General features: G+C 35.7%; 1 protein-coding gene across 1 annotated transcript in view; it reads left to right on the top strand.

The window, feature by feature from the left end:
- Psf2 (DNA replication complex GINS protein PSF2-like protein) overlaps positions 1–18329 on the top strand; it is a 66359-nt gene that overhangs the window by 28690 nt on the left and 19340 nt on the right. The window contains exon 3 of the mRNA XM_081755163.1: positions 8592–8700. Within this exon, the coding sequence (XP_081611289.1) occupies positions 8592–8700 (109 nt within the window). The remainder of the gene's footprint in view (positions 1–8591; positions 8701–18329) is intronic.

Raw genomic sequence — 18329 nt, 5'->3', positions numbered from 1 at the left:
TTCTTTTATAATAATGTACCACTGCCGTAAAGATGGAAATTTGCTCGTTTTCTCGGTGATAACTCTGAATTTCACTTTGCAGAATAAGAGTCCACTTTTCAACGAAGTACACATGAAGTAAAATAGAATTTGTATCTTGAAATTTTATACAGTGCTTTTCAGTAGCAGTTAATTCTCTTTGGATTTTCTTGATGTAGTCATGAATTAAGATTCTTACAGTTAAACTAGTAACGTACGATACAAAAAGAGAAAGTGGCACAGTTTTTTTTAACGAGATCATTGTTTTCCCATATGAGATACGTAACACTTTCATTTTCATCACGATCAATAATTAAAGACTTCACACTTATTTCTTCCACTCCAGGACATTCATCACATTCTTGAAGAAGACAGCTGTCATTTTCTACGGATCATACTACTAAAGAAAATATTTCCCTTATGAGAACTGGAATATAGTCTGCACGTTTGATTTGTTGCAACGCAGTAGCAGTTAACTTAAAATTTGCACAAAACACACACACACTTCCCTCGCAGGTTGCGTACTGTCCCACTTTGGTCGTATACTATAAAATTTCGAATTACCTATTCTTATGCTGGGATTGTTTTGTTTAAAAAGTCCGTAAATTTCCTTGATGGAACGAGTAAGAAAACGCTTCGATTTCACAACTTTTCGTCCATTTTCGATCACTGTAATGATATCGCACTTATTGGGATGTTGTCTGGAATATTCCAGATCATCACTGAGGTAATAGTTCATGCATTTTATAGATCATCAGAATTTATTGGACGGCCAATTCAAGTTAACTTAAAATTTGTGTGTTTCGTAATCGTAATTTCCACCTCAGATTACTATCAGAGCAGTGGAGGTGGAGGCTTATTTTACTATTTCAAAGAGCCTTTTTGATCAAAATGATAAAAAGCAGTCAGGAAAAACTTTTATTCTTCATTTAATGAATGTGAACCACAAACATAATCAAATTGTTGCACTTTTTTCATTTCCAGTGTCGCCAACTGTGACATCAAAGTTAACGAAACTTCGCTAACTTCAAAAGGCTGTAGTTAATTCATGAAGCATTGCTCGAGAATGATATTTGGTGTGTGTATTATTTATGTAAAGTTGAAGCATCTGGCAAAATTTCAGAATTTTAAAATATGGTGTTTTCGAGAAAATGGCGCTCAAAAATTAAAATTTTTGAAAATTTGACTATTTCTCAATTTTTTTTTCGACAAAACGGTTTTACACAGAAAAGACAATTTTATTTCGGAAAGCGGGTAGCTAGGTCTCACCAACCGTGAAAACAGAATTTTAAAATTCGAACCGGAAGTGCTCGAAAAAGATTTACAAACTTCGTCTTTTCAGATAAACTAACGTGCATTTGTTAATTTATGTACAAAAAGATACGCATGCGCAAACCAAACTATAATAAAATATAGTTTATTTATATCCCTATGTACACTCATGTCCAAAATTACTGTCACATGTCTATAAATATGTTGTAGGAATATAATTTGATAACAAATTTGCCCGGTATTTCTTATAATGTTAGTATGTGTATAATAGGCAAAGACATGTATGTGGCAAATTCCATGTCAAAAGAGCAGTAAATAAGAACAATACAACGAAAATAAAACTTTCATGTCCATTTTGCAACATTTTGTTTTACTCATAATTTTCGTATTTACATTTTTTTCCTATGAAATTTACCACAAATATACATTTCCCGATTATACACATAGTATCAGTATTAAAAGTGTTCTGCAAAATCATTATCAAATTATATTCTTACAAGAAGACAATTATAGATATGCGACAATCATTTTGGACATGAGTGTACGTACCACAACAAAAATTATAACTCTACCTGTTTGCATAGAAGAATGGTGCGGCTCCGAAGTTGACCATTTTCCATGTTATCTACAATTCATAAATTGTACTTCCCGTCTTTGATTGCCCATTACTTGGCGGTAGAGACCTGCACCCGAACTTTTCGGCCCGAGCCCAATCCATCCCGAATGTACCTCCGAAAAATTTTGGAGATTTTCGGCTCGAGCCCGGCCCGGTCCGATAAGTTTTTTAAAATTCTTGGCCTAAGCCCGGCCCGGGCCCGATAAATTTTCATTTTGTAACATTTTTTACGGGCACACTTCTTTAACGTTTGCATTTATTCTAATTATCGTTTAACGAAAGTCAATAATTATTAAAGAATTGCAATTAATCGGCTCCAGCCCGGCCAGACCTGAAGAGAAATCAGTGTCGGCCCACCGAAGCCCGGCCCGGCCCAAAGAAATAACAGTCGGCCCGCGGGCTGAGCCCGGCCCATGCAGGGCTCTACTTGGCGGGGATTTTTTTTCGCCAGAACAAAAAAATATGGGTCCCTTAGAATCATATCTAGTTGCTTAAAAAAAAAAAAAAAAAAGTTTCAACAATATCTTAGATGGTGATGGTACATGCTCTGCCTGAATTGAAATGGAAGACACCGATAGCATTTTAAATTGTTTTTGAGGATGGTGGCTCAGTGCTAGTGTGCTTACCTCTGGGACGTGGTGTCCCCGGTTCTATCCCGAGACTGGTGTGGACAACATCGTGTGCGTGAGCTTTATCATGGTACTTCGGTTTTCTCTTACATTCTCATTCTACCAGTACCTTCATCATCATTCACTTGCTGTAATCATCCGCCTCCTTTAAAGTAAAGGACATAATCGTGGGACGTTAAACCGAGAGATTTCATTTCAGTTTTTAATTTTTTGAGAAGAGTACATTGGTATATCAGTATTTTCCAATGCTCGAAAAACGTTCTTCTGTCCTTGGCATCCGTTGTAAAAACCAGACTCAATAATAATACAAATCCAATTTGATATATAGACCTATATATTTTGCCCTTAAATATAGCCAGGCGCCAGATTCGCACTTCAGTTGCCATGGTAACCTGACGTCTGGGATTTTGGGAGCCCTGATTATTTATACAACCTTAATATGAAGATTCACAGTAAGGCTGCTACTTTGGGGACTCAACTGAAAAAAAAAAAAAAATCAAAATTTTATTCAACTTGTATTCTTGGGACATTACATTTTTGGACCTATACCTGGACTCTTGCGTCGCAGACTTAGTGACTCCAGGCAGTGAGATAATTTTCTGAACTACGTCTGTTAGGATAATAGAAGCTCTGTTTTCTGTTCTTGAGAACGATTTGGTTCTCACGTAGTTTGGAAAGATTTACAGGAATAGACCTCAACTGGACGGACGAATTTGGATTATTCCTGACGTCACATGCCCGGCTCCTCCAATCAGAAGCGAGTAGCCATAGCTGATCCATCATGGCCAAAACTGGCCCAACTAGTCTTTCTTAAACTCCAACTACGATCGTCGTGTAGAGCCTTGAGCTCGCAGTTGGCACTTACAGTAGAGCGTTACTTTCTGGCTGATAGCTGTGATAATACCATATTGCCTAAGTATTACGATACGAGCGAAGTAAGTTAGTTTCCGCAGCAATATAGAAAAGTTGAGTTATACTAATTGTCTGAAGATCACCATGCCAAAAGAGGGAATGCGCCCACTAAAGTTAAATGGTAATACCAGATGGTGGGGGTAGCAGAGTTAACACTGGGGACTTTAAACACTACGTTGGAGACGAGTGTGATTTTCTGAATGGAACATTCTGCAGCCTAGCGCCTAGCGTACTAGGTTAACGAGATTAAGGTTCGTCGGAAGCTTCCCCACAATGTTTTAAACTCTAGTGAGTAACGTAAAGAAAATGAAGAATATCAAAAATATAGTAAGTGACCTAGATAATATTTACAAAATTCTATTAAATAGACGTTTTCTTAGAGCCTAGAACTTTGGATACGCATCTTATGACGACGTAATTGTATGAAACCCAAATCTATACACTACTAGCGTCGATTATCTGCTTCGCTGGGTTCAAATAAGAATTTCAAATGTTCAGGTCATTATTTTACCTCCGAAACTATGAATTCTTCACTAATATCGAACATTTATATATATATATTTGGTCTAGGAATTAATTCGTGCGATTGGTACGCACACATTGAAGCTGTAGTACAAATACAAAATACATAAATACCTTAAGAAAAATATTGTCCATCGCTAGCCACCACTTTCGCCCATCTGTCAGGCAATGTACGGATTCCGTGGCGAAATAAGTCCTCATCCTTGGAAGCGATCCAGTCAGAGACCCATGTTTCGATATCTTCTGAAGAAGTAAACCGCTGTCCAATCAAATCGTTGTTCATGCAATTGAACAAGTAGTAGTCCGAAGGAGCAACGTCTGGTGAATACGGCGGGTGGGGTAAAACTTCCCATCCGACATTTTCTAAATAGGTTTTGACCGGTTTTGCGACATGTGGGCGAGCGTTATCATGTTGAACAATAAGTTTATCATGTCTGTTCTCCCATTCTGGTCGTGTTCTGGCCAGAGCTTGCTTCAAACGCATTAATTGTCGTCGATAACGTTCTCCATTCATAGTTTCACCCGGTTGCAGCAGCTCATAGTACACCACACCTTTCATATCCCACCATATGCACAGCATAACCTTTGCACAGTGAATATCTCGTTTTGGTTGTGATGGACCTGGTTCACCTGGTTTCACCCAGGCCTTTTTTCGTTTAGGGTTCTCGTAATGGATCCACTTCTCATCACCCGTAATAATTCGATGCAGAAACCCCTTTCTGCTCTGTCGTTGAAGCAGCAATTCGCAAATGGTTTTTCGTCTTTCAACGTCTCTGTGTTTCAATTCATGTGGAACCCAATGTGACATCTTTTGAATCATTCCCATGGCTTTCAAGCGTTTGGAGACTGTTGTTTGATCAACGCCTAATGCTGCTGCAAGTTGTTCCTGCGTTTGACACGAATCCTGCTCGAGCAATGCTGTCAATTCTTCGTCTTGAAAATTTTTTTGGCTGTCCAGCTCGCTCTTGGTCTGCCAAGCCGAAATCACCACTTCTAAACCGTGCAAACCACTTCTGACACGTTCGCTCAGCTAGAGCATGGTCACCATACACTTCCACCAAAATACGATGACTTTCAGTCGCACTTTTCTGCATGTTAAAGTAATGCAGCAGGACACCCCGCAAAAACACTTTATCAGGCACAAATTGCGCCATGTTCACTTAACTACAAACTGGTGTTGTTGACGCTTTAATCCACTGCCCTATACTACGAACGATACGCGATGACAGGGGTTTGCAACACATGTGTGGATACACGGAACTGTGGGACGCTCCGTTCGTTGCGCCATCTCTTGTCCACCCGCACGAATTAATTCCTAGACCAAATATATATAATCTTCCTACCCCAAGTTGCGGGGGCTGAATTTGGATTTAAACGACATCGGTAATGTCACTGTTCATCTGAGTGACCCCGAAAAGTATGGATTCGTCACTAATATCGGCCATTTTCGATCATTTATATGTGTATCCTCCCCTCCCCTAAGTTGCACCGTCAAAGTGAAATGTCAAAAAGTATCCCAGGCTCGAACCTCATGTATGTTAAAAATTTGATCGAGGTCAGTTGGGAGTTTCAAGAGGTACAAAGTCATTAAAATAGTCAGTTTCAACTTTATATAATAGTAACACATATATATATATAAAAAATAAATATAATTGATTTGTAACAGTGTAATAGGTAACGTGTATTAGTATACTGCAATAATGAAACGGGTAGTATAGTGGGATTATAGTTATAGTGTATTGCCTGTCACATGGAGACCATTACCCAAATGATCCATGACATTTTCATTCAAATGTGACAGATAGTAGAATAAAAGAGATTGAATAAAAATAATAAGAATAATGTATAATGTGTGGCAGAGCCCATATTTAATGATTAATTTTATGTATATTTTGGAATATTAACTTTATTAAAGATTTTATTTTTGTTTTGGTGAAGGATTAAAAACAAGGAAATAATTAATGTTAATCTATGTAATCTCACGAATGCAATTCTGACTAAATTTACATGATTGTATTGTCAGCTTTTTAAAATCATCGTAGCACATTGTTCTCTGTCTGAGAATTCAGGAACTGAATTCTGCAAATGTGTAAGCGAGAGCAATCGACAGAATTTACGATGTTGCATTTGTAAAATTATTGTGAAGAAGAAACACATTCACGGGTATGTTGAAATTGTCTAGAATCATGAGACAAGAGCATTCCAAGTATTGCGAGTTGTTGTTTGCAACGAGGAAGCGACCTCGTTTTCCTCAAGAAAGAAGCACACACGTGTCTGACGTCAGTTGCCACAGTCAAATTCCTTGGGACACGAGTTCAACAAAAACGGAGGGACGAGAGGTCTCGGGTCTCAGTAGGGAGACCGATAAGTAGGACTCAGAAGTAAGACTCCGAAGTACGACGCAGGAGTGAGACTGAGAAGTTGGAGAGAAGTGAGACAGGAGTCACAATTCAAGTACATTTAGCGAACTAACGTTCGAGTTAGCCATTGAGTACATTGGATGCAGAGCTGAATCAGATCGTCGTCGTCAATGACTGCAGCAGAGTGTCTTAACCATTGAGGCACAAACCACGACAAAGATATCATTTAGGCGATATCTTTCATCCAGAGACCTGACACGGAGAGGACCACCAAGGACCACCAGCTGAAGTTGAATCCAGAGGTATGTGTAGCCTTAATGACAGTAATCAACAGCTCAATGCTTGGTTTGCGTTGCTCGTTCTGGCGATCATTCTAAATACCCGAAACTAAACATCACATTTTAACACTTCGACATTAATTATGAGAAATACAGACATCAATCATCAATTTTATATCTGAGTTGTCATTTTATGGTAAATCCTGATAAAGGCATGTACAAATCATTAACCTCTCGCTTAGAAGTAGTAAACGTTCCCACTCATTTTAGATGGTGAGTGGAAGGTGACCCTTTTCAGTTCAACATTTTTCATCCCCGTTTTAAGACACGAACTGAAGAGGTTGTCAAATGTAATTAATTAATATTGGAATAAAAGAAACAATTACGCATAGGTCAAATACACAAATAAAACACGGAAAGGAAGAAGCATACAATTACTATAAAACGTGTAAATTGCCAATAGATAATTTTAACCTGTCATACAATGCCATACATAAGTTATACTTTCTTTTTGAGTTTATAATTAATGTCCTGACGACAGCTACTCAGAGGCTTTATGTTGAATCTCTGAACGAAACGAAATGAATTCGAAATGGTGGAAGCCGAATGCTGAAAGTATTTGAGAACAAGATCCTGAGACGAATATTCGGACCCAAGAAGAACGGGAATGGGGAATGGCGAAAACTTCACAACGAGGAACTAGATAATTTATATGGTCTACCCAACATTGTTAGGATCGTCAAGTCTAGGAGGCTTAGGTGGGCGGGTCATGTAGCTAGAATGGAAGAAAGTAGAAACGCTCTCAAAGTCTTGACTGGAAGACCAATTGGAAAACAACCATTAGGAAGACCTAGGCACAGATGGGAGGACAATATTAAGATGGATCTCGCAGAGATTGGAATACAAAGTAGAAACTGGATGCACTTAGCTAAGGATAGAAGTCAGTGGAGAGCTTTTGTGAACGCGGCATTGAACCTCCGGGTTCCATAGGCCATAGAGTTTTTTGAAGCCGAATGAATAATCGTTGAAATGATTTCGAATGATTTCTTGGTTTATCCAACTTTTTTTTTTTTTTTTTAATACTCGTAAATGTCCTTGTTTGTTATAACTAGTTGGCACTATATTTTTGAATTTTAAAAAGTCCAAATTATAGTTTTTTAATAAATATTATTGCTGTGTATACAAATATAAAGTTTTTTTTTGTTCAGTTTTGGAAAATCAGTGTATTTGTCCACCAGATATATATATATATATATTTTTTTTTTTTCAAACAATAGATCAGATCACAAATGCACATATTAAGGTTAGCTAGATGTTATGTTATAGCTTGTTGTGGGGAAAGTTTATTTTCCAGTTCACACAACCTTAGCCTCAGGTTATTCTTACTTTTGGATGCTTTGACTATTCTGTTACCTTCCGCGTACCAAATATTCTCACTGAAAAATATTATTTTAATTGTCCATTTTGTTCTATGTTAATAAACAAAACAAAAAAAAAAAAAAAAAAAACTTTATGCACTATTAAGTGATAATTCACTTATTATATGATAGTAGATAACAGGGTGCCTTACTGATACTTAAAATACTGGAATTTTATCAATACTGACAATGTGAAAATCATTGTATAATAGTGGGAAAATGTTAAAAAAATAAATAAATAAATAAAATCCCTTTGAGAGACTTCAGGATGGCAACCCCATCATCTTGAGTGTAGGTGTTGGTAGGGCTAACCGGCCAAGCACTGAAAAAATAGCTAGTTCGAGAAAGATTGCGGGCGTGCCTTTCAGCACCGAGGCTGTATGAGGCATGGGCTTACAGTTTAACGTGGAATCCGAACTACATGAGCTTTCACCGGGAATCGAACCTGTATCTCACACGCCAAATAAGCGTAGCCACAAAGGAGCTCTAGTTCGAGAAAGGCCTTAGTATTTATAAAGCCTTAATTAATTTTGGCAAATCTCATGATATATCTGTGTATTTTGCAGGTTTTTCACACCAATGCCCAGTGAACATTATATGGTGGAGGCACAGTTGCTGTTAGGAGCTGCAGGGGAAGATATTCCAAGGGCGGATGAAATACGTACTGTTCTTAAGGTCAGTACTCATATTCTGTTTGTAATATAACATTGTAGAACATTGTAGATTAAACTTCTCATAGTGCCCATCCTTTAAGAAATGAAAACTAAATGTTACTTACCATTTGGGACTATATATATATATATAATGATTTCGGTTACTTTGCTGTAACTGTCCATTTAATCCCTCTCAAATACTTGTTTGAATGCAAGAAATATTCTATTTTCAACTGTTTGAGAGCAACAGGTCAACTATTTTTGACGTTGAATAAAAATATTCATTGCTCATTCTGTAATTATTCTACAAAAGTGAGATTTATCACATTCGAATGGTAATATAATGACCTTCCCAACTGTGTGCTGCGTGCAGGAGTATTGTGTTTGAAAGAGAACTTATTGAAGGAAATCCTCGGCAGCAGCGTTACCATTCAGTTCCCTTAAACAATTGTGTTTCGTTTCACAGCAGGGTTGGCTGGTTTAAACCAAGGTGGTTTAAACCATGATTTAAACCAAGGTTTAAACCAGCTGGTTTTTTCAAAAAAAAAAAAAAAAAAAAAAAAAAAAAAAAAAACTGGTTTAAACCAAAAAAACAAAAAAAAAATGTTCGTAAAAGTGTAAGTGTTTGTAAAATCTTGATGAACACACATTTGTGGGTTATCACGTTTCACTCCCGTATATTATTCGTATTATATTCAGACCTAAATTCCCCATTCATTACTCAAAAAGATTATACTACAAAAGCAACTTTTTTTTACAAGTTTATAAATGTTTATTTTGTGATTTTTTTGTAGTTGTTATTATTGTTATGTAATTGCAATCGAAGAAAAATTATAAATATTGTTTCGTTTCAATGTTTACTATTGATAAAATACATCGAAAATGCCGCACTTTTTGTGTGTGTGTGTGGGGGGGTCATACAGACCCCACGAGAGGCATTTAGTGAAATAGTATCTTTGGTAAAATGAGTCTGAGCCAAAGTGGACTCAAATAATTCGTATCTTTATTCACTTTTCTTATTGATATGCAGATTAAGTCGGTGTATTTCTTTAATTTGGACCAATAAAAGTCGTTGTTAACTAACTTGAACTAAATTAGTTCTTCTGTACTCTGTCGTACTTTGAAATTGTTCATATGTAATTCTGTGTAATGGTTTCACTTGTGCAACTGTCTTTGAGTCTTTGAGTCTTGCTGAAAATAACGGTATATCTCTAACGGGTTCAATGACCAGAACACGATCACTACCCCATCATTTACGTCAGTATAATATGACTGAGCAAATATCAGTTGAGGAAGAAGATATCCACTTTCAAGAAGACTACAGACTTAGGATATTTCTTCCTTTACTTAACAGAATACTTGCAGAAAAGAATAGGCGTTTTACAGAAAATACAGGTATTCTATGTGGGATAAGCAGTCTACACCCTAAAAGTGAACACTTCCTCTCATTTGAGAAAATTGAACCACTTGCACGTCATTATAGATGTGATGTCGATAGTGTAGAGGTGGAACTGAAACTTCTCCCGAAAGTTTTGAAACGTTATGAGGAGGAAAAGCAATGAAAAATTACTTCCATTTCTCAGCTTACTGAAGTAATGGATCGTTTCGAAATTGTTTTCAAGAAATTCACAAATTAGCCGTAATTGTTGTCATCATTCCTGTATCTAGTTTACCATGTGAGCGTTTTTTCTTGTGTCTTAGACGGGTTCAAACATATCTAAGAAATCGAATGGCAAACGGACGCCTAAGCGATCTTTGTTTCCTCTCAGTAGAAAGAAAAATTGTAATGAGTATTGCTGTAGAGGATGTGGTAGCATTCAATGCTGGACATAAAAATCCACGCATTGCTCTTCATTAAAGTGCAGTTATAAAAGTTTATTGTAAGCTTGTTCGTACCATGTGATCAACCCTTCATAGTTTAAAATACATTGTTCTTTCTGTGGATCATGATGAAGTTCTGTTAATTGCTATTTACTTCTTTATCCAATTTATATATATATATATTTTGTTGCAAACTTAAGTTTCACTTTCAAAGATATCTATGTAAGCTATGATCAAACAATCATGCTGTCGAATTTCCCTATTCTTTTAGTAACATAGGTCCTTGCTGCTGCATATAGAGATCACGTCAAAAAATGTTGTTTTACTTTACCTACTTATTGTGTAGTTTATGTTATTAACGAAAGGTACAGTATTACAGGGTGTCTATCGGTCACGAAAGTCGCGAAAAAAATGTCACGAAATCAGAAAACGGTCATGAAAGTCAAGAAAAAGTCACGAAATTTAGTTTTTGGGTCACGATTTTATTTGTACAAATAAAAGTACAGACTGGAAAATTTTGTTGTATAAAACGTCAAAATTCACCACCAAAAATGTCTATGGTCGGTTTTAGACGCTACCAAATCGCAAGCAAAGCACACTTCTATCGCATGCATGAAAATTCGGCCTAATTCGCACCCAAATTCGCTCTTGAGAATGTTAAGAAATTTATAATTTGAAGAAAAGGTCACGAAATTTCAATTTGGAATTTCAGTAGACACCCTGTATTATCTGTTAGTCTGTTTTGTTTGAATCTTCTTTTATTGCTATGCATTCATGTGCATTCTTCAACTACACACTACACACCGTTATTATTGCTTAAAAAAAAAAAAAAAAAAAAAAAAAAAAAAAAAAAAAAAAAAAAAAAAAAAAACTGGAAATAGAGGCAGTGTGTCTGCCACGCGGAATTCGATAGGTCGAGCATATAGCCACGGACTCCCGCAGCCCATCCTAAGTCCTGCATTTCTTCAGCTCCACCAGACGAATACCGGAATTGTACCTTCTGTAAGGACAAGACAGCTGTTTTCCACATCATTGTTCCTCCCCTATTTCGGTCTGAGCTGTAGCTAACTAAAGAGTATGGAAATGAAACTTAATTATTGTCAAAAACATGTCTACATTGCCCAGTTCTCATTTTCATTGTCCATCCACCCAGCAACTAGGTCCGCCTCTTTCCGTCCACCCCATCAAGCGTTTCTAGCGCCGTCCCTGTCTTTCAGGCAATTTACAGATTCTGTGTCGAAAGAATTCCTCATCATTTGAAGCAATCCAATCAGAGATTCATTTTTCGATATTTTCTGAAGAAGTGAACCGCTGTCCAATCAAATCGTTATTCATGCAATCGAACAAGTAGTAGTCAGACGGAACAATGTCTTATGAATACGGCGGGTGGTGTACCACTTCCCATCCGACATTTTCCAAATAGGTTTTGATCGGTTTTGCGACATGTGGTCGAGCGTTATCGTGTTGAAAAATAAGTTTATTATGTCTGTTATTCCATTCTGATCGTTTTCGAGCCAGAGCTTGCTTGAGACGCATTAATTGTTGCCGATAACGTTATCCATTAATAGTTTCACCAGGTTCCAGAAGTTCACAGTACACCACACCTTTCATGTCCCACCATATACACAGCATAACTCTTGTACAGTGAATATCTCGTTTCGGTTGTGATGGACCTGGCTTCACCCAGGCCTTTTTTCGTTTAGGATTCTCGTAATGAATCCACTTCTCATCACCAGTAACAATTCGATGCAAAAATCCCTTTCTTTTCTGTCTTTGAATCAGCAATTCGCAAACGATTTTTCTTCTTTCAACGTCTCTTTCTTTCAATTCATGTGGAACCCAATGTGACATCTTTTGAATCATTCCCATGGCTTTTGAGGCGTTTGAAAACTGTTGTTTGCTCAACTCCTAATGCTTCTGCAAGTTCGTCCTGCGTTTGACACGAATCCTGATCGAGCAATGCTCTCAATTCTTCGTCTTCAAATTTTGTGGCTGTCCAGGTTGCTCTTGGTCTTCCAAGCCGAAATAACCAGTTATTTATTGATTTATGTTGATTTCTCATATTCATTTATTGTCTGCCTGAGAAACATAATTTTCATCAAGATTTGTCATCAGTTTTGTGAAGCTATTTTTTTTTTCTCTAATTACATAAAACTGTTTTGTATATATCAAGAACGCTAGACATTCGGAAGACTTAGCTAATGAAATTCATTTACGTCTAAGAATTCGGTTAATGTTTTCTTCCGTAGTTTTGTGTCTTTTTTGCTGAATCGTGAAAGTGTTTGTTTACGTTTATATAATGTATTGTGCCAGTGTGTATTTTATGTAATAAAGCTGAGAGAGTTCCTTTCCCGATTATCTAACCATTCTGACGTCAAAAGTACCTGTTGAGACGAAATCATTTCATCGTCACGTGTCTGTATTTAGCAAACAATCTTTGAAGTTTGTTGGAGTCAGTATTTAGAGTTGCCTGGAGAACATCAGAGTCGGTTACTTAGAAAACTAGCCGTACTATTTCTAATTTAGTCAACGGCAGGATCTAGCTCAGTGGCTAGAGAGTCAGTTCACATTATAACCAGAACGGCAGATCACTGGTCGATCATCGAGAAGACATCAAGAATCCCAGCAGAGATAATGGAACAACAGGTACTGTGATACCAGAATTCATCCCTCACCCCTCACCTACACTCTCGCTTCAAATATCTTGAAATCCTCACTTTTATTTCTCTTATATTAAGACGGGTGAGTAGGTAGTTGGACAATAGTCCTCAGTCATAAATATTCATGAGTGAGAAGAGTTTCAGCATTGTAGCAGTTCCTAATGCACGGGCGGTTGACAGTTTGAATAATATGCACCTTCCTCCGCATATTAATGATCTTGTAAATGACACGTTACGTATAATAAATGTTTTCCGCTGTTAGAAATGTTAATGTGACAAGCAGAATATAGAAAAGACCTTTAGGAAATAAAATATGCAGATTACACACGTATAACAAGGTAATATATTGTTGATTCATTTATATGCATGGCATGTAACACGGCAGCGGATGTTGGTCGTTGGAATGGGTGAAAGAAGATGCTGGAAGGTTTCAGATTTGCTCTCAAGCGGATGGTGAAAGAATGTTGTAATTATAATATAAAGGGAGGAAAATGTTTTATTATAAGACCCTTATGGAGAATGCGCTGAAATGGATTTGTGTAATGTATTCACGATAGTAACATATGACAGTACCTATGTGGATGAAGATAAAGCGGAAGTTGCGGTAGAGAAAGGAAGACATGAAATTAGGGTGGAGATTGTAAGATTGTGTACATTCGTCTGGAGGTCATCTGAATTTAATATTAAAATAACATAATTGCATTGTGTGTACGCCATTGCGATGAGAACAGTTTTATGTAAAGAGGAAGGTGAAGTTATACCGTGGAAAGTGAATGGGATGTTTGTGTATTTATGTAGAGAGAAAGAGATGAACAGTGCAGGTAAAGATCCATATGTTATAGTATTCAGTAAACAGATAAACATATGCAAGAGGACAACTAACTGGAATGATTGCTTACTTAAAGAAGTTACTACTTTTGAATATTTAAACTGCGTCCAGTAAGAAAACGTCTCTGACAGCTCGCAGTGGCATTGCCACTACTCGCATGTCAAGGTTTTTTTTTCGGTGCAACTGTAGTGGCAATTTAATTAATGGTATAAGACAGAGTGATCGTGGTTAGTAACACTGGTATCAAAGTAGGGGCTGCAATGTCCGACCGCATGTGGTAAGAAGCGTCAGAGACCATCTCTTGTTGGCCGTGCTATAGATTACATGAACACAGAGGGTGTTGTCCTCAAAACTAAGTACCTTTTGATTTGTTTATATCGTTTGTAGTTTTGGGACAAGAATTTTTGCTTGCAAGGCAGTGTATTTTTTTGTATTTAATGAACGCGAAATATATCATTGTTAATGTGTTCTGTTTCTTGAAAATCCATTTGAGTTGTTAGTGCATACCTAGATTTTCTACATTTATTAAAATACATAAAATACCTTTATAACAGTGAAAATAAGTTCTTTATGGGAGCCGTAGAAAAAACAAAAAAGAAAAGAAATCATGATGTAAATCACGTATCATGTTGGACTTAAAGGTATTTCATTATTAGTCAGAAAATGGTGAAATAATCAGCAGGAAGACGTCATTTTGTTAAGTTTTCTATAATAAGACAATTAAGTGGCTTTACCATGGGTGTGTGTTGAGAAAAGGAGAATTATAGGGCGATAGTTGATTTAAATTTATTGCAGGTAGATAGAGGTGGAAATTAATGCGTGTTGGAGAAGGCAGTTGTGTTTTAACAATGAAAGAGTATGAAGTGAAAATATTTATTTTCAGAGGGTTATCCACTCGCATGCTAGGAGAGAAAATATGTTTCCTGTCTTTTTGAAAAATTGGAACATCTTTCATGGACGTGATGTTAAATTTAAATGGTTAAATACAAAGAGAAAACAGATGTTTAAGAAGCATTTTAAAAACCTTGGACTGTGAAGACATGTTGTGGTAGGAAGAAAACAAAGAAGGCTTCCTTTTCCTTAAGAAAAAAATATTATGTTTTTTAAATGCAACATGCATTATATTTTAAAAAAATATATGCGGTTTGTACGAGAACGAAAAGTGTATTTCACAGAGAATGGGAAGCTTGGTAAAAATTAGCATAGCGGGTGGATTCATGTTTCAGAAAAAGTTAACGTATATGTATCGTAAAGTGGTAAAGATTTTTTTGTTAAAATCAGAAGGAGATCTGACATGGGAGTTTAGAAGAAATTAATGAAGGAAAGAAAATACTGTAACTTTGATTTAGGACGGGAATTAGCAAAGTGAGGGAAAACGGGTGAATACGTGAGAAGAAATTATATGATCAGAAGGGTAGAAATGTTTTGTTTTCTATTTAGAAAACCTCCCCTGCTAACAAGCTTTGAAACTTATATATACAAGTTAGAAGATGGAAAATTACCATTTCGAAGAAGTACCAACGAGGTGGAAAAGCAGAAGAGAAAAATCGTTGAAGAAAGAAGTCCCATCGTTGAAGATAAATTTGCAAAGGTAAGTAAAATTCTAATAGTATTAGATATTAGGAAAAAGTTGAAAAGTATTTGATTTCAGTACAATGATAATAATAATAATAATAATAATAATAATACAATTCTAGATTTTTTGTTGTGCAACGAAAATGTTTAGATTTTTATTTTATATAACACACATTTCTTAATAAATTTGAAGAACATTTGTTTTAAATAATCAGTATTGATAAAAAATACAGTAATGTGTTAAATGTTTAGTACATTCTTTTTAATATTAGAATGAGCTTTAATACTATTGTTATTTAGAGGGATTTTAGGAAAGATGATATACAAATCAGTCGGACCTGTTTAAAGACACTTGTGTAGCATGCTTTTTTATAAACGATAGAAATCGAAATAGGATTTTCCTAGTACATAATTATCACACTGCTCGGAAATCGTTAACGAAATTATAGAATTGAAATTGAGCATTTAGAAGTAATACACAACACTCAAATGAAATGAAATCTTTCAGTTTTACTTACAATGATTATACCAAGTAGGATAAAAAAAACGATAATAATGAGAAATGAATAAATGAGTAAAGTGGGAGGAAATGGGAAAACCGCAAAAAAAACCCACGCACATACTGTTTATTTTACATCTAGCTTCGTAGGAGTAGCATTTTAACTTTTTTTTTGAAGCTATGCCTTTTCTTTTAAGATTGATACCACTAGAATATTCGGTTTTAGTTTAACAATTTATTACGGATCACGTATCCTGTGCGTTTTCTAAGTATCCTTCAGGACATTCCTCAGAAATTGAAATCCATCTTCTGCAAGCCACTCAGACACAATTTTCTCTAAAATTACCATACTTTGAATTTACTGTAGCTTTTTTTTTTTTTTTTTTAATAATAATAATAATAATAATTCATTTTCACTGTCTAGTTGGCGTATCTTGAAACTCACTCTAAATTACACTCACGCGTAATACTGTAACACTAACTTCACACAAAGGAAAGTACTTAATCTATGATATTAAAATTATTATTAAAAGAGGTTTATTATTAGTAAGAAAGTTCATAAATACGTTCATAATCTGGGAAACCCCCACCGAAAGGACTGTATAGAAAAAATCAAAATAACAAATACTGGTACAATGTTTTCTTTATACTCAAATAGATAGAAGAGTTTTCGTTTGACAGATGAATATTTTGATCCAAAGTGAAGTTAATTCAGCAATTACCGGTAAATTCATGAAACACCTGCAAAACTCAAGTGTGGAGAGAGTTATATGAGAATAAAAAACTCATTATCTGACAACGTTCATATATAGTATTACAAACAAAGAATTATTCCTTGGTGAAGTCTAAGAGACCCCAGGTATGAAAACTTAGAGTACTGATACAAAATAAGAGAAATCTCGGAAACTGTTGTTTGCACAAGGCTAAAATTACTTGAGATACAAAAGCACATTACGATATTAGATGTCACGAAAGATGAAGATTTGATGCACATTTATTATATTACGAGGCACTTTAATTATTTTCTATGAGTCTATTATTTCTATTTGACAGAGCGCACATATGCGTTCTATGGTTAAATGGGATACCGCATTGACACAACTTGTGAAAATAAAACTTTTACCGATGGATGTTAGTTTATTAAATCATTTTAGTCGTAAGACTAAATAAGTATTTGATTTTAGATAATTTAGTATTGGGAGCAATAATTTTATACACCGTAGTATATGTATGTACTTCACACTTTAAGTGTTAGATTTGGAAATTCATATTGTGTCTTTTCATTTTTGCAGAAATAATCAAGAAAGGGATCATCGCACAAGGATAAAAGAAAAGTGAGTACCATGTTTCATTTACTTGTTTTCATATTGCTTAACAATACTTGTACAGAAATAGTACATACCTTTGTAGTATAAAACACACAGAAAAAAGTCCGTTATCCGGATAGCGGTATATTGTACAAATATACGGAATTCTCTTTCTTACTACAGAAATCAGTACGGAGCATACGTTATTCATATGTTACATATGCACTGCCTTTAAATGTTACATCATGCCGTTGCAGGATGTCTGACATCTAACAATTTTCCGTATATCACATGCATGTACTTATGTTACCTTCGTCAGCTATATGTTATATACGTCCATTTGTATGTGAGATCCTGACCACCTACATTGTTTTATACGGAAAGTACGTATAGATGGAACTCTTATACAGAAAGTATTATGAAACGTGCGTTTTCAGTTATACGTCTGCAGAACGTTAAGTCCAAAAACTACAGGATTTACGAATGTAACCTACGTTTTTAAGTACGACCCCTACAATTTTTTTCTCAGTGCACCTCCTCACTTAACATTTTTTGAAATGTCTCTCTCTTGTAAAGACTTTCGCACTACACTTCCTTTAGTATCGGTCAGTCAAAACATGTTTTATCCCAAAGTTCTATGATGTCGTTCAAAGTGCAATAACAAAAGTGTATCGCTATAAACACCAGCTTTTTTATTAAGTAAATAATGGATTTGAGAGACAATTTTTTCTTGTTACCAGCGAAAATAATCAATCTAATAATAATAATAATTACTAGACCTATTGTCACTTTTTTTTGTCGTTATTAAATTATGAAAAATGTTTTCATTACAACACTGTGCATTTCTTCATACAATTTGAAAGTTAGTTTAGTTGTGGTATTGTACTGTGCAGGTCTTAAACTGAATGCTATTCATTATTTCTTTTGAGAAACATTTCTAATGCTCACATTACATACTAC

This window comes from Thermobia domestica, chromosome 4 (genome assembly GCF_964235325.1).
Source record: "Thermobia domestica chromosome 4, izTheDome1.hap1.1, whole genome shotgun sequence".
Taxonomy (NCBI): Eukaryota; Metazoa; Arthropoda; class Insecta; order Zygentoma; family Lepismatidae; genus Thermobia; species Thermobia domestica.
This window is presented reverse-complemented; position numbering and strand designations above follow the sequence as displayed.